General features: G+C 44.5%; 1 protein-coding gene across 1 annotated transcript; it reads right to left on the bottom strand.

Moving 5' to 3' along the window:
* Positions 1 to 807: 807 nt before the first annotated feature.
* Positions 808 to 24,152, bottom strand: rnf38 (ring finger protein 38). The gene is made up of 13 exons (XM_070827970.1): positions 24,066 to 24,152; positions 22,359 to 23,083; positions 11,157 to 11,218; positions 5,806 to 6,008; positions 5,336 to 5,708; positions 5,017 to 5,181; positions 4,564 to 4,734; positions 3,523 to 3,708; positions 3,302 to 3,405; positions 3,086 to 3,170; positions 2,807 to 2,928; positions 2,584 to 2,683; positions 808 to 1,930 (listed from the first exon to the last, which is right to left on the bottom strand). Exons 2-13 carry the CDS (start codon positions 22,999 to 23,001, stop codon positions 1,868 to 1,870), a joined length of 2,277 nt encoding a protein of 758 aa, XP_070684071.1. The 5' UTR covers positions 23,002 to 23,083; positions 24,066 to 24,152; the 3' UTR covers positions 808 to 1,867.
* Between the last annotated feature and the right edge of the window lie 3,519 nt (positions 24,153 to 27,671).

Genomic DNA, 27,671 nt, shown 5'->3' with positions numbered 1-27,671 from the left:
AAGGCATCTCAGATGTAAGACACTGCAGGTGCCTGGCTGAACTTTTCCAAACCAAACGTCTGTCAGGACAATCTCTATAAGGCCTATGTTAGGTCGTCATCCTGACACAAAACACCACTTGTGATAAATAGTGATAAATTACATTAGAAAGCCTGCTCTGTGCATGAGGTGAACATCTCTAGGTTACATTATCACATGCTGACATAGGCCTTACAGAGATCAAGTGTTACCAGGAAGCAGCCCAAAAAAAAAAAAAAAGGAGCCGACATATTGGGTGGTACTGTAGGTACTGGAAGCCGATGCGGAGGACATAAAATGCTTTTAATGCATTCAAATGTTTGTTCTCATGCACACGTGGACTGTGGAAACCGATCAATGGTTTGTTCAGAATGAAAAGACCGCGTAGGTCTTAAATCTACATATTAAAGTGCTGCAGTGTCAAATCCACCGACCGGAGAAACTAGCTATGACCTTGTAAGTCTCTTAAAATGTGTTCCTTGTCCATGATGGAGAAAACATTGCATCTGTATCTATCGACACTTGCTGTTTGGGTACCAGGACGGGTACCGACACATGTTTTCAAAGGCCTCATTCCCATATGAAAGTGAGTAAACTTAGCATCATGAATGTTTTGGCGACATTTTTAATGAATGTTTTGCATCCACCTTGGCAGCTCTGTAAGCTTCAAATATATGCACATGCTGTGCCTCGGGGAAGAGCTTAGTAGATAATGTCAACAAAGAAATGTATAAATAGTCCTGATCTGTTTCCTTTAGGTTAAAAGTTACTGGATCACACTGGATCAGCCTTGACTAGTTTGAGATGAGAACAATGCAGATGGGCAGAAATGGACTGATGGTGTCACAGTTGTTCTGTGTGTTAATGACATGACACAAAACCATTGTTAAATTCCCTGGAGGTGTTCCTGCTCTTACACTTTGATTTTAGATTTAGATTTTTCAACAAGTCCTGGCTATAAAGGGTCTGAACCTCCAGTGAGTCTGAATCTGAAGGGTGTAATAAATAAAAAACTGGATTATGGAAGTCAATGTACTGTACCACATGAACTTTATAAATACCACAGGAGGAGGAACACCCACACACAAGCGCAAGGACACACACGAGTGCATTCAGACACACGTGTTTAGAAAATAACATATTTCTCACTGTTCCAAAGTAGCTCACTCTTTGAGACACAGTGTACAGTATCTCTGCTTACAGTCTCACGCTGAGGAATGCTAGATCACACATACAGAAATTAAAGTGGACCGATACTGTTCAACTGCAATTATTATGAGGCTAGTAAAAATGACAGCCTCTGCAAGCCAAGATGTGAATGCTCAACTATAGCCAGAATAAAAAAATGACAGAAATCATAATCTTTGGGCTGCCAATTCTCCCTAAATGTTTGTTAGTACAACTGTACAGACGTTTTTTCAAAGTCCTTTTCTTTGTCCATCACCGAGAAGACTGAACAGGTCGCATCAGTTTGGAAGGGCTAGTAATGAGTTTAAAAAAAACAACACATATATATGTTCACCTGCACATGACACCGTGTGTATGTGTTTTAAAGGCCATTCATTGTAAGGAGTAACCATGAGCAGAAGGCAGAGTAGTAGGGGTATAATAGTCCAGAACAAAAGGCCTAGGATGTCCAGCGATAAAGTGAGCGCGAGTCAGTAGAAAGTTGCTGATCCCAGGACATGAGGATAACTGTTTAGTGTGCTGGGGGATAAAGAGTGGAGGAATAAGGAGTAATGGTCCCAGCTATGTGGCAGAATGTGGGAGCCGAAGTGAGAAGTTCACTGATTGGTTGGTGCATCCAAAATGGAGTCAGGGATTGTGGGTGTTGGGTGTTGATATGAGGTCACTCAGAATCCCGCTGGACCTCAGAGGCGTCGGCTCGACAGATGGGACAGGTTCGATTAGCCTGGAGGGGACAAAAAAAAATAAGGAGATGAGGGTTAAATAGGTAAGAAATATATGTATAAGTTCAATACATGATAGATACAAACACCACAGGTTACTGAAGCCATTTGGAAGTCAGCAGATTAAAGGCTCGGTCACACCAGCCTTTAACACAGCTAAATCCTGTGTCAACTTTGAACTTTGACAGCCCAGTTCACACCATTGACCAATAGCAAGCTAATAGATGGCTATACCAAAACCAATCCCAAATCAGTCTCCAAAGTTCAAAACAGAGGAAGCTATCACAGCTTATTAGCTGTGTCACTCCACCCACCTTAATCTAACCCCACATATGGCATGTCTTGTTCACCCTTCAGTTACTGAATGAAAAGATGTAAAACCCTAAACACAAAATGTCAGGGATAATTAACACCCCACAGAAAATAACAAGCTCAGAGAGCTACTGTGACGGAGTAGTGCTAACATGTTCCCAGCTGGCTAGCACCATCTACAGTAGTTTACCATCAAGTTCTGTAAGTAGTCACCACGTCACCAAGCTTACAGAGCCAAATATTTAGCAAAGAAGTGTGGATGAATTTCACCATGCTTACTGGTGCAATGTGAAACAGCTGACAAATGTATCAGTTATCCAGATAGCTGAATGTCTTTACTCACCTTAAGCCACTTATCTACACATTTGGCGTGGAACTCGTGATTACAGGGTAAGACTCTAAGGAGCTGGCGAGACTCAAAGTCGCACATGCATACCACACACCTGAAAGACAAGGTTGCAAGGTTGGTACCATTCAAAACAGAATCTTGGATAAAATCATGCTGCCTCAGATTTTGACAAATTCCTCACAACACGAAGATTCTTCAAAGGCAGAAAGGTACTCACAGTGTTTGCTCGGATTGATGGTTGTTGGGGTTGAACCTGTATGATGGAAGCTGTTCTATGTCTGCCTTAGTTAGACCGCGGGGCTTGGCCTCTCCTAGACGTTCAGCAAGGTTCAACAGGGCCTGGAGGTTTCACAGAGAAAGGTAGAGTTTAGAGGGCAAAGTGTACACTGGAAACAGTATGAGAAAATGTCTATTGTATCTCATTCCACATTTAAATGAAATGAGTGTCATGTGATGACTTTATTCTAGGCAGAACTGTGGCAGCAGTTCGTACTACCTCATAGTTCTCCACCTCTCCATCGTCCACATCCAGCTCTAGACTGATCGTGGGGGCCACATTTGGGGGCACAGGAAGCATGGACCTGTCGGTGGTTGAAGACAATGTTCACAGTTTAGTAGACTGCATGTGTTACGTCTCTGCGGCACACTCTATTCTCATGCAAATTCATCCGTATAGTTCCAACATACACTTGAGAAAGTGAGAAGCACTTACAGGAAGTAAGGCAGGAAGCTGGGGTGGTAGGGTGATGGGGGTACAGCCTGCTGAGAGCGGTAACGCCGGCTTGTGAATCGGCGAGGCATAAAGTGGGGATAGGGCTGTGGCAAATGGGACAAAGAAAAGAAAATCAGTTTACCAAGGGTGAAACAGTCATTATATCGTATTCACATTTTATAATAACACAAATGATGATGTCAGGAATTGAATGTACCCACCACTGTAAAGAGCTCCTGCGATAAGGGGTCATGGTGCGAGAGGAACTGGAGCGGTGTCGATGGCGGTAGGGTGGAGGGAGGCTGGTGGTGATGGTGGTGGTGGTGATGGTGAGCGTAGCTGAAGCCTCCACCTACTGAAAGCTGCTCTCCCAGAAGCTCAACCTCATTTTCGATCCTCTGTAAGGGCTGAGGGGAAACGCACTGCGTTATCGAACATGACAAATGCATAACAGGTGTTGGGGTGGGACAATAACTGGGCCAAAGTTTACAAGTAGTTTTGTAGGACGATAATCAGGACAGCAGATTTTTACAGGAGGATCTATGTTTGGAAGCTTAATTTTTGCCTTTGTTTTAATGGTGCAAATTAAAGTTACTGTGATGAAAGTCATACAATCATATCTCATATGGATGATACGCATGTATATGTACATATACATACATGTCTACATTGTGATGACCAATATGACATTTAGCACCATCATAAGATATTTAGACACAAGAAAAATCTGATCAAGAAAAAGAATTATTATGTAGATACGATGACTTAACATAAACAGGCAATTACAGTTAGTTTCATTCAGCTAGGACCATCAGATAAGAGTAGAAATGTGTCAGTTAACAGTAATACAGCCTTTAAAACCAGCAGTCATCCATTTCTTGTAATGTAAAAGACTAAAGAGAAAATACAAAATTTACTTTATAATTTCTATTATGTGATGTACCAAAGAAGTACTCTAAACAGGCTAAAACTAGCCTCATATGATATCAATCAAATGTACCAGTTTCAGTAACTTCTTCTACAAGAAATCATGTTTTAGTCATAACTCGTGTCTAGGTCCTAAGGGGGAACTTGTCCATATAATGAATCAAGTCGATTCATGGCAATCTGACTAGAAAACTAATTCATCTTGGGGTTATTTATTAGCTGGTACTGTTACTATTATCTATGCCATCATTCAGTATGTGTTTTACTCACAGAACAAGTCATAATAATATAGATAATTACCAGATAAACTATAAAAACAAAAATCATTCACGTACCGATCGTGGCTGTTGCGTCTGGAAAGGCAGGAACTGTCCGGGTGTGGGGAGGTGGGGCGGGTGGTGAGACAGGTGTGGTGGATGGGGAAGCAGGAACTGAGGGTCGCTGGACAGCAGCGAGGGAAAGGGATAGGGTACCGGCAAATGCTGCATTGAACATGCCTGTAGCATCTGGACAAGGGTGAGAAGAAGAGAAAGAAAGAAGTTTTGAGTTCATGTTTTGTCCCATCAGCAATTGTAATGTGCCACATCCTGCCACAAGGTGGCAGCCAAGACCTGGAAGATTAACAAGTCCCTACATGATGGGAAATCTGTAGCTCTTTGCTACTTTTTACCCACTTTTCCTTTGAGCAATTTTCTTTTTCTTTGGTTGAGCTGTGGGTGAGGCTGCACGCCACAAAGTGTGCTTTTTTGATTTACAAACAAACCCACACACTGCTGTGTTCTTCTCACCGGGTGATAGTGTTGTCCAGTGCTGAAGACCACGCCGCAGGCAGGAACTTGTTGTTGAGAGGAACAGGTAGGGGGAAGGTGCTGGCCGCTACACAGAGGCGCAGCAAGACCGTGTGGAGGGACTGGGCTCACTGTGTAGGAGACCGGTACACTGCCCTGCTGCAGCTGGAGAGAAAACACGCCGCAGTTAATATGCAGCCACACACACACACACACACACACACACACACACACACACACACACACACACACACACACACACACACACACACACACACACACACACACACACACACACAGAACGTATTTGCAGACTAACCTGTTCATGCAGGTCCATGACCATGGCTCCTTGCTGCTGTTGCGTCGCATGGTGCTGTTGCTGATGAAGATGGTGATGGTGGTGGTGAGCAGCCGGGTGCAGTAGTCGTGGTGACAAAGTGGGGGGGTGGAAAGCTCGGGGCTCCTCCAAACCTGCGCCCCCGCCTCCAGCTGTGGGAGGCTGGCCATAGGTGCTGGGTGTGTGTGTTGGGTACGTCTGGTGTGTGGTGGGATGGGGGTTGCGGTGGTAGTTTTCGTCCTGGAGCTCTGATGGAGACAGGCGAGGTGCAGGGCCTTGGGTGGAGGGGTGGTGATGGGGAGGCAAGTGACGAGTAGGTCTGGAGAGACGGCCTCGCTGGCGCCTCGCTGGAGGGCTGGAGTTGAAAGAGAGGGAAAGTTTTACATTTGAGACCCTCAGTTAACTTTTCACGGCGGACCCACTTTGTAGACATTAAGAGAACCTGCGTTTACCTGCGTCTGTGCCGAGCAGGAGTGAGGCATCTCTCCTGGTGGTAGTGTGTGTGGGGGTGAGGTTGTCTCCGACTTGGGGGCCCTGACTCCCATGGGCGGATGGGGGGAGATGGGGTGGATGGTGGGGGGGCGGATGAGGTTAGCTGTTCCAACACAGACTGACTGGACAGCCTCTGGCGCTTTGGACTGGGGCTTTCCTCGCTCTGCAGAGGGAGGGGTGGAAAACGGGGGAGGAAAAGAAGAAAGAAAAGGAGAGTGGGAGAGAGGATGGGGATTGTGGTTAGTGACCCATAGCACTCGGATCAAATCAATTTCACTATGCTTTACAGTCCCTCTGGCCCACAATCCATACTACTGCATAGACACTGAGCTCCTTTGTGACTCATGGCATTTCCTGTATGATCAAGAGTGTGTGTGTGTGTGTGTGTGTGTGTACTTTTTATACAGTGTGTGTGTGTGTGAAAGAGAACATATTACACCACCAGCACTCTGAGGCCCTGAGGGTTCAAAGTCACTTCCTCTTGGAGTGAGGAAATGCAAACGCAAGGCAAGCACTCACAGGCCCATGTGCGAGTCATACGTACACACCCTCGTCTGGACAGCCTGACGAATACTTTCTCATGGGGTCAGAAGTCAGCGATGCACACTAAAACTGTGACATAGCTGCATGTGTGCTCATCAAGGTTTACACTGACGAAGGACTGTTTCAATCCTATCAACTCATCTGTGAGTCACTTCACTTACAGTCAAGAAAGTGACTCTCACACATGGCACTTGGTGAGGCAAGAACACGCACACTCATGTGTCAGTTCTTAGTCACTCTCCCTTGTGCAGACCTTAGCTGTGCTCTGAAGAACACAGTGGTTCTTTTGGAGACACCACACACACACACACACATACACTTCCTCATATTTACCATCTCAACACTTTTTGCCCCCTCTACATACTTGATCCCCGGATCCACCTCTCTTCTTCATGGGAGAGACACGTTGTTTAAGTGTGATAAAAATGACTCAGCGGCTGTGACTTTTAACACACACACACACATACACATACACACACACACACACAAACTCAGCAACCTTGAGAGCAGTGTGATAGCTAACAGGAAACAGCTGGAGAGCAGGCTGCTGAAACACACACACAGAGTTATGGAAACGCCTGCAGACATGCGCAAATTCACATTCACACATGGGCAGCTGCCACTGTTTGAGTTCTACAGCCTATAAAGAACAATACCTTCTGAAGCTCTTCAGAGCCAGACACCGTTCTAACAAACCTGAACTAAATGTGTTTTGACTGTAGGGCCAAGCACGCCGTACACTCGTAGCTCTATCGTTCACTAGTGCTGTGTGACCTGAGCTTGACCAGCTTATGGGAAAGACGAACAATAACGATGACTTCATTAAGTCTTGAGCAGAGTGGACTGCATGGCAGGACAAGAGAGGGCTAGGAGGAAGGAAGGGCACTGGAAGGGAAAGAAGTAGAGATAGAATGAGTGCACACAACAGGCAGAGATGAAAGAGAGGTGAAGCCTGGTGGAGCCTCAGGGTGCACCAGATCCTAAATGACAGAACAAATTTAGGTCGTGGTGTGGGGTACACACCACGGTTTTGAGAGCGTGTATCTGTGTCTGCCTGGTACATTTTACAGGCGACAGAAATTAGCATGCTTGAGCATCTGTGTCCAAGACAACCAACGCATCAGCAAGCCTGCAACAACCCCTTCAAAGTTGTACAACAATTCAATATGATTTGTTCTCCAGTTCTTCCTGGAATAACCATGTAATTTCTTTGACAACAAGTTTTTGAATTGTGCGCTGGCAAAGGGGTTGGAATGACCCAAACATTTTCAAATATCAAACAAGGCTATTTGGTTTTATGGGTTGTTTTTTTTCATGCTGTGTGTGCATAAACACACTGTTGTTTCACAGAAGTCAGAATCTCTTTAAACTATGAAGTATAATAATAACAGCATGTTTGGGGTCCTATTTAAACTGAGAGAGAGCTCTCAAGGGCCGCACAGCATCACAGACAAAAGTATTTTGCTTGATTCAAGTCTGCAATGTTCTAACACACTAAGGTCATCGTACATTTCAGAAGACTTTTGCATACAAAGACACATTTGAAGAACATATTCCTTTTGGTAAGTGAAATAAAAAAGTCACATGGAGAAATTCAAGTAACACAAGGATACACAAGAGTTGGTGTGCACAAGTGTAACATTATTTGAAAGAAACTCAACTTTTTCTATTGGTAATTTCATCAAAAGTGGTACGGAAGGCACGCTATTTGCACATTTGTACACAGGATGGAGGGCACCAGCGATCTGCCCCCACCCCCAAACCTCTCTGTTCCTCTCAATAACAACCCCCTCTCTTCCGACACGACACCCCGAACCCTCTCTACCAGCCTTGCCTCAACACCAACACCCTAGGGACATCTACTGTGCCCATTTTCATATCTAAGCCAGCCTCCTCCATCCCGAGCCTCACACACTCCCCACCCTCCTCGACACCCTGCTCCCATCCCCCTCTTCCTTTCCATCAGATAAGCTGAACCCCTCTACAGTCCCCTCTTCCTCTTACTCCCTCCCCCTTTTTCCTCTCTGTCCGTCCCGTCCAAGACCCCAGCCTGGAATCTGAGTGGACAAGACAAGAAGTTCGTAGACAGGACAGACACACACGCACACATACACACTCTGTCTTAACACATGCAGACTATTGGCCCATTAGTATGAAAGTTTGATGGGCCTGTCTACCCATGTTAGTGGGAGGGGAGCGGTGTCAGACAAAGGAGTGTGTGTGTGTGTGTGTGTGTGTGTGTGTGTGTGTGTGTGTGTGTCCTCAAGCAATATGCCTCGACGTGGCCTTATGTTCTAACGGAGTGCACGATGTGCACATACACATGCACGTCAACACACTGGTCCAAACATGTTTCCATTAAAGCCAGAAAAATAGAGAAACAAAAACATGCCGACTTTCAGAGGCTCAAAACACACACAGACAGACAGTCAGACACACACAGTGACTCCCAGCACGGCCCAGGAACATTGTGAACTGCTCTATAGCAGATATTAAAGCACATTCTGCAGTGCTCACAGTGTAGGGGCCACACACACACACACACACACCCTCCATTCCTTTCACTGTGTCCACATTCAGAGTGTGCACACACCACGCTGGGTAGATATCCTGAAGCATGAGTACAGACACACCCTACCACGTTCTATTTCACTATGTCCACATTTGGGATATGCATGCATCCACTAGCGCACACACAGTAACTGTGGCCGGCAGCTGTTGTGGCTTTTGCTGTCATTGCTGAGAACCAAAATAAAGACAGGCCCACAGAGTCCATCCAAACACACACTTAAGAAATACAACTGAGCCCAGGTTTCTCTTTTCCAGCATTCATGCCCTAGAAATTGTGCATGAATGTGCGCAACTGCACACTGAGCAAATATGGTCATTTGCTTTTACAGATTCATTAATATTTGCAGACATGCCTCCACTAACACTCAAACACTTCTCCCTCCCCCACTTATTTTCTTTCCATCAACAAGATTTCAAAGCCCATTTTGTTTCCTCTGCCACTGTTCCTCCCTTCCTCCCCTCCCTCCCTCGCTCCTTCCCCTCCTTTCCCTTCTCTCACTCCAACCAAGTCCCACAGCTGGAGGTGAAATCATTAGCAATACCCCCTCCCTGTTTTTGGCCTCCCCTCCCTTCCGTCTCTCCCTCCAAGCTTTCTGCAACACCTTCCTCAGCATCCTGCCTCCCCTCTTCTCGTTCTCCAATGTTTTGTGCTTCATCTGCGTGTTTTTTACACAGGCCTTGACTTGTGACAATGACTATCATTTACTGAAGTATACTTTTATTCTCTGGTGGGTTTTAAATTATTCTCATATGTACTACCTGAGTATATTTTCACAATTACCGTCATCATTGGCAGAGCAGTGTTGCCAAAATTATCTGTAATACTATGTTGAAAATGTACAATCATCATAATATTCCCACTCTGTACAGATTAGTACAGATATAGTTGATATGAGGGTGCGTGGATGTGTCAGCTGACAATCAGCTGGTAAAACAAAAAGTTCCCAAAACTGCCCATCAGCTGATAACTTAAAGCATGATCAGTGTCTACAGCGTCTTTTCAATTTAATGAAAATTGCAAACAGGTGGAGCAATGTGAGCACAACTGCCAATAAGGAATACACTTAAACGGCAAACAAGCACACTTCACACATCTCCATCCTTGAAGGGGGGCATACTTGCCATGGGCTTATGCTGCAGGCTCTTTTGTATAATGTGTACAATGTTACACCATATAAACATACTTCAGCAGAGTTGCGATTTGCAAACTGTGCTGCGTTTGAGTTTCTCAAGGAGGTACTACTGTTAAAAGCATATAGACAACAAACACGATTAACAGCCTGAGAGCACAACATAGTGAGCAACATCAAGTGTTTCTTTGAGCTAAAGCTTCAACCAAAATAGCCCCAAGACACAGACAAGAGATGTTATTTTTAAGTTTTTCATTTTGTGATTTCAGCCAAAAAGTCCTTTCATATGCAAGGAATGCAAGTACACTTCAATAATAAAGTACTTACACTTTTTCTTTATTAGCTTAAAGCTGCCAAGTAAAGATCTTTATAGTTGTTAAAGAGCGCGTTGACCTGCAGTGTTTCAAATTGGTGAATCTGTAGTAGACAGTTTTATATTGGAAAAAAAGTTAAGAGTTATTATTTTTTGACCAGCGCAAAAACTAAAATACATCCAGTCATATTTACTGGCTAGAATACAGCCTCCTATTCTCTCCTCTCCAGTTCACTTGGGGACCATGAGACTCACATATTCCACCCTCACATTCACACACATGCTATTGGGAACAGGTCTGGTTTTGTGTCTCAGTCCTTCATCCAGCATCAGCTGACAGAAGATAGCATCTAATATTGAGCCAAAGGGCAGCATGATCTCACTTAGGCCGTACAGTAGGGTCCCTATATTTCTTACGTTGGTATGAATCGCAGACTGTATGTAAAGATGGACCACGTGACAGCTCCCCAAAAGTGAAGCCAAAACATCTCGATCACCGCTCAGGGCTGGCTGCAGTACAGCTCATAAACCCCATCACCTATATTTTAGTTTAAGTACACGCCAAAAACATTTTTCCCAAAGATTGTCATTTTAAGTAGTTCTTATCACACTGATGTACGTTCAAGTGGTAATTTCTCTGATAAGCATGGCTGTACTTCATTTTTGTACAGAGGGAGGAAGCAGAGACTCATCGTCCATCTATATAAAAGGTCTATGGTATGAACATAGGTATCGTTAAAGGTGGGTGGCTTACCTTATCACTCTCCTCTCCATATGTATGGTCTGGGTGGCAGTGGTAGGACCCGCCAGAGGCTCCTGCAAAGAGAAGGTAAGAGTGAGACAGTGAGTCAACTCTAGTTGACCAGTGCTCATTACATACACATGACATTCACACACTATTGTATATTGCCTCAGGGATGCGACTTGTTCTACATTTCATAATCGTAACAGTATATTGTCAGCCAAATCATTGCGTCATCTTTCTTCACTTTCCCATGTTTACAGATGAGAAAGCGTCTGCACGTGCTACTGTATCAATAACTACTGTATTGTGTATTATTTTACAACACAATGTACAATTTGTTATTGGCAGTTTTAGTGAATTTGATAGCACCATTACACAAAGGCACTGAGGCCGCTGTTTATCTACATGCAGTACATTTAATCCAGTTGTTATTGTTCTCATGCAACTTGAATTTAATACACAACAGGAAAAAAAACAATGACAACATGTTTGTGAGACGGGGTGCTGACCGTGTGTACAGCACAAAAGTGACTGAAACCCATATGGTATACTCTTGTCTCAGATCAGAGGCGGTAGAGGTAGGTGCACACACACACAGAAGCACATGCACACACACGCAAAATAAACACAGTAATCCTGGATTAGAGAAGCTTTCTGATGATACCGCGGCTTGCATCACAGCTAAGACTTTTACTCTTTTGTTTTTCCACAATCCTTTCATCTTTTTATTGTCTTTTCTATTTATTCTGGCTTTTGTTTTCCCCTCTTTTCATGGGCACGTCCTCGCCACAGATGGTGGCAGTGGTATACATACCAAGGGTAAGCTCTCCCAAGGGCACTCCAGACAAGGCTACCTTTACGATAGAGATGAAAAAAGCTAAACTAGAAGGGAATAGAGGCAAAAAAAGCCCTTTAAAAGAGCATTTTTCACCTCTCGGCTGTTTGTGGGATTTTTCCTGCTCACAGCCTCCCTCTCTGAAGAAAAGCTGTGATTGACAACAAAGAAGAGAGGGGGGAGAGAACGGGAAAGAAGGGGCAGACAGAGTGAGGTTTTCACAACTGAATTCCTCAATCTTTAAACTCATACTCCAATCCCCAGAGCAGGCTAAATAAATGGACTGAAGAGGTTGAGGTAAGTAAAGCTTACATTAGTGTGGTGAAAACCAGCTGAAAGACTATTTTCACCAAGATGATTTGGGATGGAGTACTGGTGAAGCATTCATGGGACTCGTCTGGCTGCTGAGCGCTCCTCTATACGACACTCATTCACTGATCACAATAGGCAAAAATCCAGCTCCCTCCCTGAATATGGTCTCACTTGCACATTGTCAGAGTCCGGTAAATTGAGTCAGAGCTGAGTCATTCAGTTGGAGTCACTCTGTAGAGCACAATACAGAAGCTACAGAACAGGTTTCAAATATATCGATGACATCATGTCCACTGTTGGACCAACAGACTGCACACAGCACAGTACACACTATTTCGTTTCTACATTTATGGCCACAAGGCAAGTTGAATAGTAGTATGGCAGTATGAATTTCAATGTATGTGCCTACATCTAGGACATTTTAGAAAATGCTAATATAGGTGATTTAATGAAGAATATAAACTTGGGGATTCTGCACAGGACAAGGTCTTCTTTTTTTGCGATATATACAGTATGTGAGTCACCATTCCACTGCTGAGACAGGGTCAGTGATAAGATTTAGATGTATTTTTACTGTTTGTGGAGTCTTAGGACTATCCACTCACACACTCTCACACACACACACACACACACACACAAAGATACTGGAGACTTATACACAGACATGACAGACATCCTGTAGGCAGAGTCAATGTCACTGTCAATGTTGCAAATAAAAGAGGCTAGGTGGAAGAGAGAAATCTGGACATGCATTACCATGAACCATCAAAAGCCTTCCAAACACGTTCATGACAAACAGTTTTCATTCATGAAGTAACCACTTCATGATTTTCAACCTTTATTGAAAAATGTTCATCTCTAGTGAAATGAATAGGATTTGAAAAATGAAATTTGATCACCTTCCCAAAGTATGCTGGAGAAGAAAACAAGCTTAAAAAAGGTGTGTTCATGCTTGAAGCAAGCTACTTTGACCACAGCAGACAAACAAGCTGTAATTTTCAGAACTATCTAAGCGTAAAGTTGAAATGAGATGGTTTCCATCATAGAGAGGGGAGTGACTGTGAGCAGGAAGCAGTCATAAGGAATGACAGATAAGACTGTGCCACTCATTTAACATTTCTTTTCAAAATCTCAGTAACAAAAGTTATTATTATGGTTGGCAAAAATGGAAGAAAAAAAAATAAATCAAGATTCTTTATTCTTTTCAATATGAATACATGGTGCCAAACCATAATCACTGATAGAAGAATGAAGGTCAACACACTGCATCATGGTGGAGATAGTTATTACATTAAATCTATCTTTTTTCTGTTGTATTGACAGGACAACTTGAAGTATTTTGAAGTACAGTACTAAAAACAAAAATGTACATGCCACACAAATATAAAAACACCACAGTCTGCCATCTCGACTTTGAAGGTTAATTCCTGCACTGAAATCTCAAGGGTACTTGTGGCATAAACTAATGTCACAGACCAGTTTGACTGAGTAAATATGTGCAAGGAAACCCAAGAAAACCGAGCATGGTGCTGCCTAAAATGATGGAGCACGATACACATGTGGAAACAAGGTGGAAACGTGGAAAAAAGATTGAGTAATCAACAATCAATTCCCTTAAGGAGAATGAGTCTGAAGACCACATAAAACCACTCCTATCTTCACACTCAAACACATCTTCCCAGTGGCTGCAGGAAATTGCTGTTGACTTCATGTGCAGGAGAAAAGAGGGTGTCTTAGAAAGAGGGTGAAAGACGAGGCCAGCACAACAGTGATGGGAGGTGAGGATGCAGGGGGAGCGTGAAGGAGAGAAACGACCTGAGAAGAGAATGTGAGGGACAAGGAGGCAAAGTGGTGGTGCAGCAGACGAGGGCAAGGTTGGAAATGCACATGAAAGGGTGAGTGCACTGAGGAGGAAAGGGAGATGGGAGAAGATAAAGAGTGGAGGGAAAAACATAAGGAAGGCGGTTGGAGGGGGAGAGAGCAGCCGGGGAGAGTGGGAGCTGGGTGGGGGTTGTGGCTTCCCCTCTTGACTGCTATTGATTTTCTGTAAGCCTCAGAGTGCATCAGCTATTTCTATCCATTTCCTCCACCTCACCCTCCCTTTCTCAGCCCGCCCCCCCTCCGCCCCCACCCCCACCCTGCTCGCACATCCTCCTCCTCCTCCTCCTCCTCCTCACACTCTCCATCACTTCATCACCACCATCCCTCCCTGCCACCGATCTATTTCCCTATCTGCCAGACTGTCTCTCTCCCATATATTCCTGCTGCTTTATCTCACAGCATCCACATTTCCTTGCCTTTCCCTATCGCACCATTTCTGCCCATGATCTTCATCACACACTCTCTCGTGCAGTCTTTCGCTATTAAACTACCTCTTCTTTTCTAATGTCAAAATAGAAAATCACAAGAGAAAGTGGGTGAGTCGAAATGGTGGTGGGATAGATAAGATGGATAAGTGACAGGCGTACTTAAATCACCAGCCCAACAGTAACAAATGGGAGATCGGACAGAAACCTTGTTGACTGCTGCAGAACTTGTACCAATTTACATTACATACAGACGGTAAAGACAATTTAAGCCGAGCATATGTGTAACACAAGCACACACACGTATACGCACCTCTCAGATCACCCCGCCTCCTGAACACATGTCACAGCACACTTCACACCCTCGCGCGAAGCAGAGTCGAGTAACAAGCTGGCATACAGGCTTAAAATAGGCGGGCATGTAGCGCCTGCCCAGCCATTACCTGCCTAACATTGCTTCACACAGGCCTGATGGCAAGTGTGTCTGTGTGTGTGTACGTATAGAGATGGGAATGGTTCTACCTCTCTCCCACTTCATTGTCCTCCTCCATCTATTTATTCTTCTCTCCTTCCTCATTATCTTTCTCATTATCTTCCTCTCTGTTCTGTTACTGCGGCATGTCCTTGAGGTTCCTCCTCCACCCTGCACTTCTTCTCAAGTCTGAAAGCTGCTTGATCCCACAGAACATGCACAGGTGTTCGCATTCAACAGACTTGATCGCGGAGTTGTTGTGTGTAGAGGCGGCAGGATGCTCTGGCTGAGATGAGAATGCACTGGAAACACAAAGTCTTTCTGTGCATCCCCTCACAACGAAAGGTATATCACTTCTGCTGAAGCATGTTTTGGTCTCGGCCCTTCCACACATTCGACACAGTGTGTCTACCTAAGCTCTTATCATGCGATTACTACCTGCCTATTAAGGGATGGTTAGGATTAGGACTGAAAATCACTGATTTGCTTGTTTTCTTTGCAAAAAGCTCCAACTGAACAGACCACGATAAAAGACACTCTTGACCACATTTTATTCAAAGTACATGAAAGCATGTGCAGAGTTGGACTGTTTTCACATTCATTCACATTCTAGCGAAGTTCTTCTGTGCTCATATAATGATCCAAGTTTAAGATGTGTGCGTACAAGAATGATTATGTGACATCAACACTAGTTTGGAAACCAGTCGTGATTAAGTAATCAAGTTATGCAGGTGCGATGTGGCAAACTGAAACCTCCAGTGCACACACCGAGAATGGACTTCTCAGTGAAACAAGAGACATCTTCTGTACAGCTGTTCAGCTTTTATTTCATCATTTTATTCTATTATATTTATGACCTCTTTATTATATTCATCTAATCATTTTAAAGAGCCTATATGTGTAGGAGCAACATTTCGTTTCAGACTCATAGCGGCAGTATCTAAGTACCTAAAAGCATTATATCTTGTGATCTTGTTATATTTTTGGTCACAAAAAAAAAAAAAACTGAGAAGCTGTGCAACAAAAGACAGTTGCTAATCCTTACACGCTGGTTTTACACTGTGAGCATACAAAACACTGATAGATCAAAAAAATAATCCTTCAAAATGTTTTAATTTAGAAAAAAACTTTTAAAGCAGCTTATGGCATGCTAGGGAGGCCTCCGGTGCGCGATACACACTAGCACCTCAAGGACAATACCTGTTCTGACTGCATTGTGATTCACAGCTTCACTGCCAATAACAGCTCCATAGTGTAGTCTATTCGTCGATTAGAGCATCCTTACTGGTTAATATTTCAGTGGCTCTACTAAACACAATAGTTAGTATGCCATCTACCTTTGCTATCTTGCTTTCACTTCTGTCAACAACGTTTCAGTGCAGTAAAGAGAAAAAACTTTCTCCAGTGACGTCATTCTGTATGCATGCATGCATATGTTTCTGACAGCCCTGTTCCTGCTCCCAGCCCACCCAGGCAGCTACTGAGCAAAGCGTGCGCACATACACACACAGACAGCAGAGGCACATGAACATACACGGAGTAAACCGCCCCTTCACACTCCTTACTCTTTCCCAATCCTCCCCTTGTTCTCACAAGCTCTCTCTCCTCCTTATCCCCCAATGAAAGACAGGAACTATCGGAGAGAGGGAGCGTTAGGGGAGAGAGAGAGTAATGGACAGACAGGCAGAGACAGGTTGACAGTCTTAATTCTCCTCTTCCATCATAAATCCAGACACAATCGCCACAAACTGAGCCATAAACTCATTGAAACTACATTCTGAGGCGCTGAATGGAAATAGCTTGTAAGAAATGTACTTGTTCTATGTCTTCGGGGCAACCAATGCACAATTTATAGGGCCAGGATCAGTGTCAGCACATCTGTAGAAAATGGGCTATTTCTAAACCTGAAATTCAAATATCATTCACTCTGAATACGAGATCATTGTTCCTTTAGGTATTTTTCAGTTTTTCCTTAATAAGCAACCAGATATCGCAATATACGGCTGTATGATGCTAATAATAAAAAGGTAGGTGTGACATGTGCAACATATTCCACTCTCTCTCTTAGAGACACAACTTATAGCACAATCATGGCAGCCCGCATTTGATTATTGGGAGCAGCCTACAGCTTAACAAAGACAGCTTTCCAAAACAACACAATATAAATAACATTTCAAAATAAGAATTAGGATAAAAGCTAAATGTGCAGAACACACCACGCGAGAACAATAGATTATATATATACTGAGGCAGTGCAAATCAGTTCCAATAGACAGAACAAAACACGGGGCCTTTATTCATTTCCTCAAACTTTATTTATAGCCGAAATATTGTTTTAACTCAGTCAACCCTCAAATTTTCTGAGTAATACATCGTGTTTTTATTTCTAACAACCATTCAACCTTTCCTTTCCTAAAGTTTGCTGAACTTTAGAAGGAACTAGGAATTAGGCCCACAGGAGGCGGTCAGAAGAAAGTTGAAGATTGCAGCCTGTGTGTGGTCCACCCTGTGGATCAATGTTTTTAGCCTCAGGGGCTAACACAACAGGGCTAGCATCTGTCATGCGTACACAGCGTCTTAAATCCGGTTTGGTCACTACAGAGGATTTTACCGGGTACAAGCTCCATCTCTCCTGCATGTTTGCCTGTTTGTTATTTTCGGGTTTTAAACTTGTCATTCATTCAAATATCTAATTGAAACTTCTCAAAGCATTTGTGCAGCGTGTTTCACCTCTCTGCTACCAATCCATATTGTCAGTATGTCGACAACGGTCTTTAATGTGCCAAAATACAACAACAAAAAAAAAGGATGTTCACAAACAACAAATCTACACAATGACCAAAACAAACTTATTTACTGCCTCATTCATCTAGAGATCTGTAGTGGAGTGCTAAATCACTTTGTGTAACAGTTGCAACAGTTTCAGAAATAGAACTATAAGAGGTGGAAACAGGGAAGGACATGGCCAGGGGTAATGTTGAAATGCTAAGCAACAGCTGAAGAAGCTAACAAACTGTTGACAGAAAGAGTTGCCACAAAGGCAACCGCTGCCTGAAGACATCCAACTACAACCGGTGGATTTTAGAACCACCGATTTGCACCCATGATACATCCAAGCCATGTCCGCTGGACATTCCTACTTACATCAACAGGGATGGGAGGCCAACGTGCAACCAGCAGGAGCCAACAACCTCTCTCTCCCTCCTCCTTCATGCCCGGCTCAAACATACCTTGACCCACACTCACAAACTCACTGCCTCTGGTCTCGGCTCCAACCATCTACCCTGCCCTCCACCGAGCCTCATTCTACCCCCAGCTAATCATTTTCAGCTTTATCTTTCCAGTCACCGTGCTCACACCTCCTCCCAGGTTGCACACTCAGCTGCTGCCTGTGAAGCACGCTTCCTCTCTGTGCGTTGCTTACAATAACACTCGCGACGTCCTGTGTCTCACAGTCAGCCCTACTCCATTAAATGTGTTCACATCCTCCTTTTGCCATTTCTCCTGTGCTTCACTCTAATCATCTCTCCCTTTCCTTCCTCACCCTCTCTCTACACCTGACCTTCTTAAACCTAATGCACCGCACTTCCTCACAACATCAACTCCTGTAACTGGCCCATCCAACTCACTTTTCTCTCCTGTTCTTCATACATAGACCTCACTGAATGCTTTTAGTGATCTTTGGCTTACTGTTCTCCACTCCCTCTTAAAGGTACATCTTTTTTCTACATTTTTTTTCTACATTTGAAGCTAATTTTAAAGTCACTGTCCTCTGCCCCAAAGGATCCTCTCTTGCTGACCAAAGTGACTGCTTTGTTGTTTATTTGGAGTGACAGAGTAGCAAGGAACCCCTGCTACTTGGTCAATCCAAGTGAAAGAGTTTCTCTTCAAACTGGAGGGGGTTGCCTGGGCGACAAGACAAAGGGAGGTAAAAAAAAACAGAGTGCATGTTTCCACTTCTGTTGCAGACAGAAGGATGGAGAGGATAGTAGTGGAGTGGAGGGGTAAAGGTAGAGTGGCAGGAGTGTCTGCCCCTCTGCTGCTTTGGGCAGTCCATTAAAACGATCCCTCCATTAGACAAATGTGGGGGAGGAGGCCAGAGAAAATGGACCGGAGGAGTACAGAAAGGGTTGACTGATCCAAACGAGTGGGAGAAACGCATGTGACTACGAGAGGACAGGCTGTGACCGAGGTGGGTCAGAATCAGGATAGGATATCAACTGCTACAGAGGATGTTTTTATCCACTTGGACCAATTTGGCAGCAGTCTTAAGCATTTGGTGGGCACTTTTTGCTTAAGTACTTCTACATTTTCTGTGCTTCTATTTTGCGCCTTGAGTGTCAATTTTGCAGACGTGGGCTCTCAGGAGTCTTTTTGCTTGCTAACACAGTAAGCAAAGTGATGTGACCAGTACATAGATAGAATGTCAAAAAGAGGAAAGAAAAAATGTGAGCACTACAAATTGTATGAAACAAGAAACGAGAAAACGGCACAAAGAGGAAAAGGGGAGCAAAAGATTTCGAATAGACTACAAGGAGAAGAGAGAGAGGAAGGGACTGAAGAGTTCGGGATATCATTAGCTTTCATGCCCTATGCAGGTGACTAGCACTGGAAGAATGGACTAAGTATCTCTCCTTCTCTCTCCCAACAAGCAGGACCCATTCTGGGAATGGAAAGAGGGTCTAATAAAAGGTGTGTAGTGTTGGGAAAAGGTCCAGCTAGCCAGCTGCTTCACTTGCATAAGAGAATATTCAAGTATAAATTAGCACTGCGGCTTCCTTTGGCAATGTTAACAATGTAAATAGCCCTCAAAAATAAAACAAAGGTTGAATGTTTTTATTTCAAAATAAAGCAACTGCTTTAATTTAAAAGAGATTCACAACTACTAAATGATGCATAAACTTCTTTGGTTTTGCACTTTCACTACAGCCAGCCTTTATCATCTCTGCTACTTACACAGAGTACAAATACAAAGATGTGCACACATACACACACACACCTGTATTCCTTCTGAATTACTTCTCCTTAGTGTGCTGTGCATTACAGGTCTAATTGAAATGAATGAAGATAATGAATGAGTGTCTATACAAATTCTAGCCAGTGCCATCTCCTGTAGATCGAAATCCATCTAGATGGAAATACAATACAGTCATCCTATGTATTGATTTGTGCTATCCTACATGTCATTGCCAAGCTACTATGACAGAGTATGGGTCACAGGTCACAGCAGACCGATAAGCTCTCGCGATGACTAGTTCACCTTCGAATGTGGTGGAGGAGCCTTGCTGGGCACACTGATGTGTATTTTTATTCACTTTTAATCTGTTCTTGCCTCTCTCTCTTTCTAACACACACACACACACATACACAAACACAGAGCTTCATTTCCACAAACCCAGCAAAGCTATACAACACTAGACACACGATCCACACAGTGCTAGACAACCTTTAGGTTCAGTGTCCAGAAGGGGCCTGCATTTGTTTATGTGTGTTCAGCTGTTGTTGTTTTGGTTTTTTTTCTTTACACTTGCTCTCCCAGACAGGTAATTCCAGTCTCCTCACACAGTTGATCAGTCTCTCCTGTACACACACATATGCAGACACCTTTTGTTTAAAAGGGTGTCTGAAAAGACAGAGACTTACAACGCTAGCGCTGTAAGTGTTGAATACGGACTGGAAGAATATTGTCTTGTGCTTCTACTCGGATAACATTCATTTCTCTGTGTGGTTGAATTATGCCCAAAAGGGAAAACAGCTAGCCCTTGGGTTGATTGTGTTGGTCCCAGCCTTAGTTGCATCGTGTGTTGCTTAAGAGAGGAATGACTGGGTTATTAGTCTTAGAGATCTAGTTATTCCAACATATCGAATCAGTATGAGAGGTGAGTCCACTCAGGGCAGAGCAAACCATTCACTGGAAGAAACTAGAAGACATTCCTGTTAACCCATCCTTTCATTTAGCTCTTGCACTTTGATAGTCATTAATTCCATTTAATTCCACAAGTCTTGTGGTTTGTACATAAGGTACAAAAGAGATCAAATATTTCTTTTGGTTTTTCAATTTGTTTCATTAAGAAATTATCACTTTGTAAAATATTCTGCAAAGCACCACAGGAGACGGTTACCAACCAAGCATTTTCCTAACCTGAGAAGCCTGTTAGGCATGCTGAAAGAAAAGCTTTCCCATAGCCTCGCTGAATGTGAAACTCTAGCTGTGCTGTTTCTATGTTGTGAGGTTCACTGCACTGCATTCGCTGTGTGAGAGTGCCCTCACATGTACTCTACACCCAGCACCAGTCCATGAACAAGTTTCGTTTTGCAGTGAAGCACAAATATCAAAGCATGGCTTAACCAGATAGTTTCGAGCAGAACCCCCCCCCCCCCCCCCTCCCTATCTGAAATAGAATATGTCCACCTAGGTCTTAGGAGACTGTATGCCTGTTATTATACTAGGCCATGGCCATCCTTTTCCATTTAACACGGCACGTCCTATTTTGTGATTTTGATGATTTTCTTGTCGAAATTACCAATCACCAGGCGAGGATTTACAGCACTGTGTTTTTAGTATGCGAATGTGAGAGTCTGCATCTTTAACCAGTTAGTGTTATCTACCCACTGAGCTATGCAGGACCATACTTCCAGTGGCACAACAGAAATGAGAGGGATGCCTGTTTTGTTATTTCTCGTACACAACTTCATATTTGCCGCCCACAGAGCCAAACCCCTGGGTTATCTAATCACTGTTTTTCCTCCATGTACCTGTGAGAGCCTCTGAAGAATACATCGTGCCGAGTTTAGACAAAGATTAGCCTGAACACACTGTAAGGCTTGTTACCTAGCTACATCAATATTTGTGTACTTGACTAAAAGTAGACATGCCACAGTGCCTTAAGAAACATAGTCTGGGTAACTAACTATGCACAGCAGTTCAGTAGGCTTGAGGCTCCCCTCGTCCACGCCACAGACTGCTGTTGTTCATTTACCTACTGCATGTGCTAACTGTGCACCACATTCACACACTGCAGCTCTGTGGCAAGCACATAAAACACCCAGTCTAATTAGAATACAACAAATGTGTTCACACATGCACAGACACTTTTGTTATGCCAACCCCAGGACAGCCACCCCCCCCCCCCCCCCCTCTCCCTCTATCTCTGTTTGCCTCTAAAGAATTGCCCCAATGTATTAAAACACTTCTATCACTCGTGAAAAGTCTAATAAAGCGAGTGATTCCTCAACCTCCTTTGGTCCACATATAGTATGTGGCAATGACAAGTGGGGACATTTACCTGCCGCCGGGATGCGGTGCGCTCCGGGAACTGAGGACAGCCTCTGAATGCCGGGAGAGGCGTTACTTCCTGGGGCTCGCGGCTGGTTTTCCGAGAGGCTGCCGTGAGCTCCAAGTGGTGCGCAACCGGCACCGTGCTGCTGCTGCTGCTGCTGCTGCTGCTGCTGCTGCTGTGGATGTAGTTGCTGCTGCTGCTGCTGCTGCTGATGGTGGTGGTGGTGGTGGTGGTGGTGGTGGTTTGATCCCATGACTCCGCTGCCTGTAATTCCGTTGCCATTCCCACCACCGTACTGCTGGTAATATCCAGAACGAGAGCGCGATCGAGTCCTTGGGGGCTCCATGGCCATTTGGTGGGGGTGAAAGGGATGGAGGAGAAAAGAGGAGGACGCGGCTGGGGACTGCGGCGGAGAGCCGTTGATGGATCCGGGCTGTACAAAGCCCCTAGCGCCGCTCTGGCTGTAACTATAGCCCCCGAGTCCTCTGCCCCCCTCCGCGCCCCCGTACTCTGTTCGCTCCGCCGACTCCGCCGCCCCCGCCTCGTCGAATAAATCAGCCCCTTTAGGGACAGGCTCCGGGGTGGAGGGCAGCCGGGGGCAAACTCTGGGCTCCTGAGTCGTTGGCTGTCCAGCGGCTGCGATTGGCATTTCCTTTCGGGGGATTTCCTCTGCTTCTTTTTTTTTCTGCGTTTTTCCTCTCGATTCCTCTCACAGAAGAAGCTTTTAGTCACTGTTTAAAAATACAAAGTTGGAGAGTGGTGAACGGTTAATCTCAGCTGCGGGGCTCTCTGTGTTTAGACTGTCTACATGGACACTCGGTGCCACCCGCCGCAGCTTATTTTGACAAGCATGGGTGTGTTTTAACTCCGTGTTGAACTACTTCCCTCAAGTTTGTCGAAGTAACGTTACTAAACACAACGTGTTTCCCCAAACTGGTTCATCAACTAAACAACGCTGTCCGTCCGAGATATCAATGATATCTCGTCTTAAACTCAACAGTAACGTGGGTACAAACAATATGAAGACATTTCCACAGGACGGAGACGTTAAATCTAATGTTTTACCGGCGTCATTTAACGTTTGTTCATAACAACCAAGCAGCGAGTACGGCCATGGCTCGCTAGCTCACAGGAGGCTAACGCTGGGGGGACATGCTAACGCTTGTGCGCATAGCACACTGTGGTAAACGCGTTATTGCGCCTAGTCTCGTCGTACAACAACCGTGTAACAATATTCGGCCTCTTTCTCACAACCGTATTTACCTCCGCGGCGAGTTTAATGCAACTTTGTCCACTTTAACAGGCATTTAAACTTGTTTAGCCAGTCTGCGTAACGTCGTTCGCTAGCTTGGCAAGCCATACCAACCCCTCCTCCTCCGCCGACCAACACAGAGAAAAATCCCGTAGCTAGCCTCCCACGCCTCGAATCCCTTTAAATTGCTTGGTTAATAGTAACACGAGAAAAAGGGTTTTCTAAAGAACTTGTTCGGGGTGATTTCGTTGAGTTTGGGAGAGCCGGTAATGTTTTCCCAAGTGGAAAAGGGGGCAAACAGCAAAGCGCACAGAGAAGGATAAAAGTGGCCAACCTTAAATTACAAAGAAAGAACCACGGCTAAAATTAACACGATCTTAAGGAATGACCCCGCCTCTGAGTCTGCCGCTGAAACCCGGTCTAATTTCCCCGTCCTGACTATTTTTTTTACAACAACTTACCTCCAATGTGCTCTCCTCGTCTGTACTCCTGACTCGGATCTGTCGATAATATGGTGAGCCCTGCGTGAGTGTGTGTGAGTGCGTGTGTATGCGCCCAGTGTTCGCTTGGTGTCAGCGTGAAATGTGACAGACCGTCAACGCTCAAGTCGGATTTCACCAGGCCTGCCCAATCGATACCGGAAAAATAGATAGCGTTTGTAGTCGCTTTCAGCGTACACGTCTCCCGAAGGTTCACCGAGAACAAAAGAACACGGAACAATCCTTTAAAGTGCTCAACGCGGGTTCTTTTCATTCGCGTTGCTTTATAATCACGAGTCGCCCGGTAATATGAACGTGTCGAGGATCGGTATTCGATTATGCGTCCTGTTAAATCAGAAGCTGTGGATAGCAGAGAGGCAGGCAAAAGGGGGCTTTAAATTATTTATTTACAAATACCGAGCCTACCCATTGCAGCTGTTTCCTCCGGAGCCGTAAGTTCGCTTTAAAAATAAGTATTCGCTGTGTTTGCTAAAGTTACATAGCAGTTTACAGTGGCCACGGGACAAGACGGAGAGACAGACAGAAAACAAAGATGGACAAAGACAGGAAAAAAAAGTGAAATAAAAAATGAATTAGCCTAATTTAATTTTGATCACTGAGGCTAAAAGGAGGCGAATCTGCACGTGTGATCTCAGACAGATCTCTCAGGGATAGAACATGTTTGTGCATGTGTCCTCGGTCTGGCACAAAACAATTGAGGCCTCTTATGTTTTCACAATAGTGAAACGTGTTGGGATGTGGCAGCTCCTCATATGTTTCTATCCATTAGTGTAGTGAGCCGGTAGCACTGCTGTTGTGTCAAAGGTCATAGCCTGTATATGAAACATCTCTGACATAAATAGGTAGTATAAATAGTGTGGTGTAGTGTTGATATTCTGTGTGCGTGTGTGTGTGTGTGTGTGTGTGTGTGTGTTGGGGGGGTGGGGGGGGCAGATGGCCTGTGAGTAGATACATGTGATCCTTGTCTGTCTGTCCTCTTTCTCTCTCAAACACACACCTAAACCCAGTCCATCTCACCTCCCATACCCTATTCCCTTGGTCTTGTTCTCTCATTTCACACACACTCAACCCCAACCCATCAACACCACTCCTAATACACACACACACCCAACTCACACACACACACACATCGCATTCTCTCCTCATTACACTCCCTTTCCCTACTTTGATGATATGCAAATATTCCTCCCTCCCTCCTTCCCCCACTCCTCCTCTCCTCCCTCCCTCCCTCCCTCCCTCTCACCCACAAGCAGCAAGCCTCCACACACACACACACACACACACACTCACATCACACACAGGCTAATGCGCTGTGGCAGCGTCCACAGACAGGCGGGGAGGATCAATTTTTCACCCAGTGTGCTACCGATATTCATAAGATAAGGCCACAGAAGAGACAGGGAGGGGGGAGAGACAAAGGTGGGGGAAGGAAGGGGAGCGGCAGAGATGGGGATAAGGAAAATGGCGAGTGGGTATAATGAAGGGGATGGAGTTTGAAGAAAGGGTGTCCAGGAAAAAGGGTGAGTGGGAAGCAGAGTGAGAGGAAAATGGAAGAAGACTAGGGAGCAGTTACTAGGGAGGGTGAGCACGGGTGAGAAACTAGAGAGGGTGGGGAAGTCTCGTGGGTGTGTAGGAGGGTGGAGGCAGGATGAGTAAGTGGGTTAGGGGTGGTAGGAAAGGGGGATGGGGTGTAGAGAGGGCTCTGGGGGATGGGGTTGGGAATGGATGGGGTGGTAAGGAAAATGAGTGGTGTGTGTGTGTGCGTGGAGGGGGGGTTATTTTGCTGACGTGCTCTCTTATTGGCTTGTTCAAACGCTGGGGGAGGGGCAGCCACAAACCATACTCTCACCAGCTGTAGGGAAGAGCAGAGAAACAAAGAGAGAGAGAGAGAGAGAGAGGAGGGAGGGGGGCAGATATGTGTTTTAATGTTGATATTCTGGTCTAATTAGATTCCTGTCTAAGTGGCGGAATGAATGGTGCTGATCAGATAGAAATGGGCGGCGTAGAGGAGGGAGTAGGCTTTGTTTGAGTTAGAGAATTCTGTTTTTAGTGCACACAAGGAGTTCTTGATCTATAATTCAATTTCACTTGAGAGACAGAGAGGAGCAAATTGCCAACACTGTCTCTTATGGATACATTGAAACTCACATTTATTCGTATTGTGTATGAAATGACTGAGTGTCTTCTGAGGTGCGGCTGAATTTTAGGTGACACGTCATAGCTTTAATACCTCCAGCGTTACCTAATCGTTATGCAATATGCTTTTGGGGTTAGACTGTATGTGGCAATAAAGACATTTCAAGTGATCCAAGTGGTTGAAATTTGTTATTCTGGAGATAAAATTCACAAAGAACAACAAAGAAAGACATATGGCACCATAGGGTGTGACGTCTACCCTGTCCATATGCATAAATGTAAAAATATTTAACTTTCTTTAGACGTGTTCATAAAATTGAAAGTCGATTAAACAGAAAGCATGAACAGCACAGAAAAAGAAATACCATTCCAGCACACACAAGACGGCAGATTGAGAGCCATGTGTTTGTGGAGCCCAGCTGAACCCCGCCTGCTAAACCAGTCCGCTGGCTGTGACAGACTGACAGGCAGGGAAATAGAGAGGGTGGTGTGTGTGTGTGTGTGTGTGTGTGTGTGTTAGAAGAGAACAAGAGAAAAGAAATTGAGACAAAGAGGCAGATTGACCAAAGCAGACAGACACAAAATATAAAACAGAAAGGAAGGAGACAAATAGAGGAGACATAGAGAAACATACAAAGAGAAAGAAGGAGGGACGCATACTGTAGTCATACATGGAGAATGAGAGAGCAGAGAGCAGAGGAAGCCAAGCTTTCTGTGGCTTAGCCAGACTGGAGCGGTGGGACTTGGCTGGCTGTGGACCCTTGGCTTCACTATTAAAGCTAGAGAGAGAAAAAAAATCACAGTCAAAAAATGAAAAGGGCAAAGAGCTATGCCAAGAATGCACAGGCAAGAAGCAACACATTAGGTTCTTTCCTTCTGCCTGCCTTTCTGTTTCCCCAAGCAGATCTAAACAATAGGTGGGACCAGCCTCGAGAACTGAGCGCCATACACTCAGAACCCTGCTGAGTGACTGAGGTCGACTCTGGAAGTTTGAAACTGTCTATAATGAGCATATCATCCTCTTAATACACCGCTTTCCTGTTTTGTTTCGTCCTCGGTAGCCTTAAGGTTGTTAAAATCATCTTATTCCACACAGTCTGACTGTATCATGTACAGTTTAATCTGTGTTACCCTACTCCAAGTCTTCATTGAAACTATATGATGTTAACACTGAGGAAAATATATGACTCCAAGAAAAATATTTTTTAAGACCGCGTCAGTCAATCAAATGGGACTATTTCAAATGTTTTTTTTCTCCAAAATCAGTCTCATCTAGTCAGGGCAACTTTCCAGTCTCCATTAGAATTGCATATACATTTCTGTGGATTTTATCAATGGTTGGCTGCATGACCTGCGTTTGTAATGACAAGTGTTCCTAAAAATGTAATTTTTGCTAACATCAGCATGTTGACATGCTCACTGTAATGAGGC

Source organism: Pempheris klunzingeri, chromosome 3, assembly GCF_042242105.1.
Source record: "Pempheris klunzingeri isolate RE-2024b chromosome 3, fPemKlu1.hap1, whole genome shotgun sequence".
Taxonomy (NCBI): domain Eukaryota; kingdom Metazoa; phylum Chordata; class Actinopteri; order Acropomatiformes; family Pempheridae; genus Pempheris; species Pempheris klunzingeri.
Note: the sequence above shows the minus strand (reverse complement) of the source record. Positions and strands in the feature narration are given on the sequence as shown.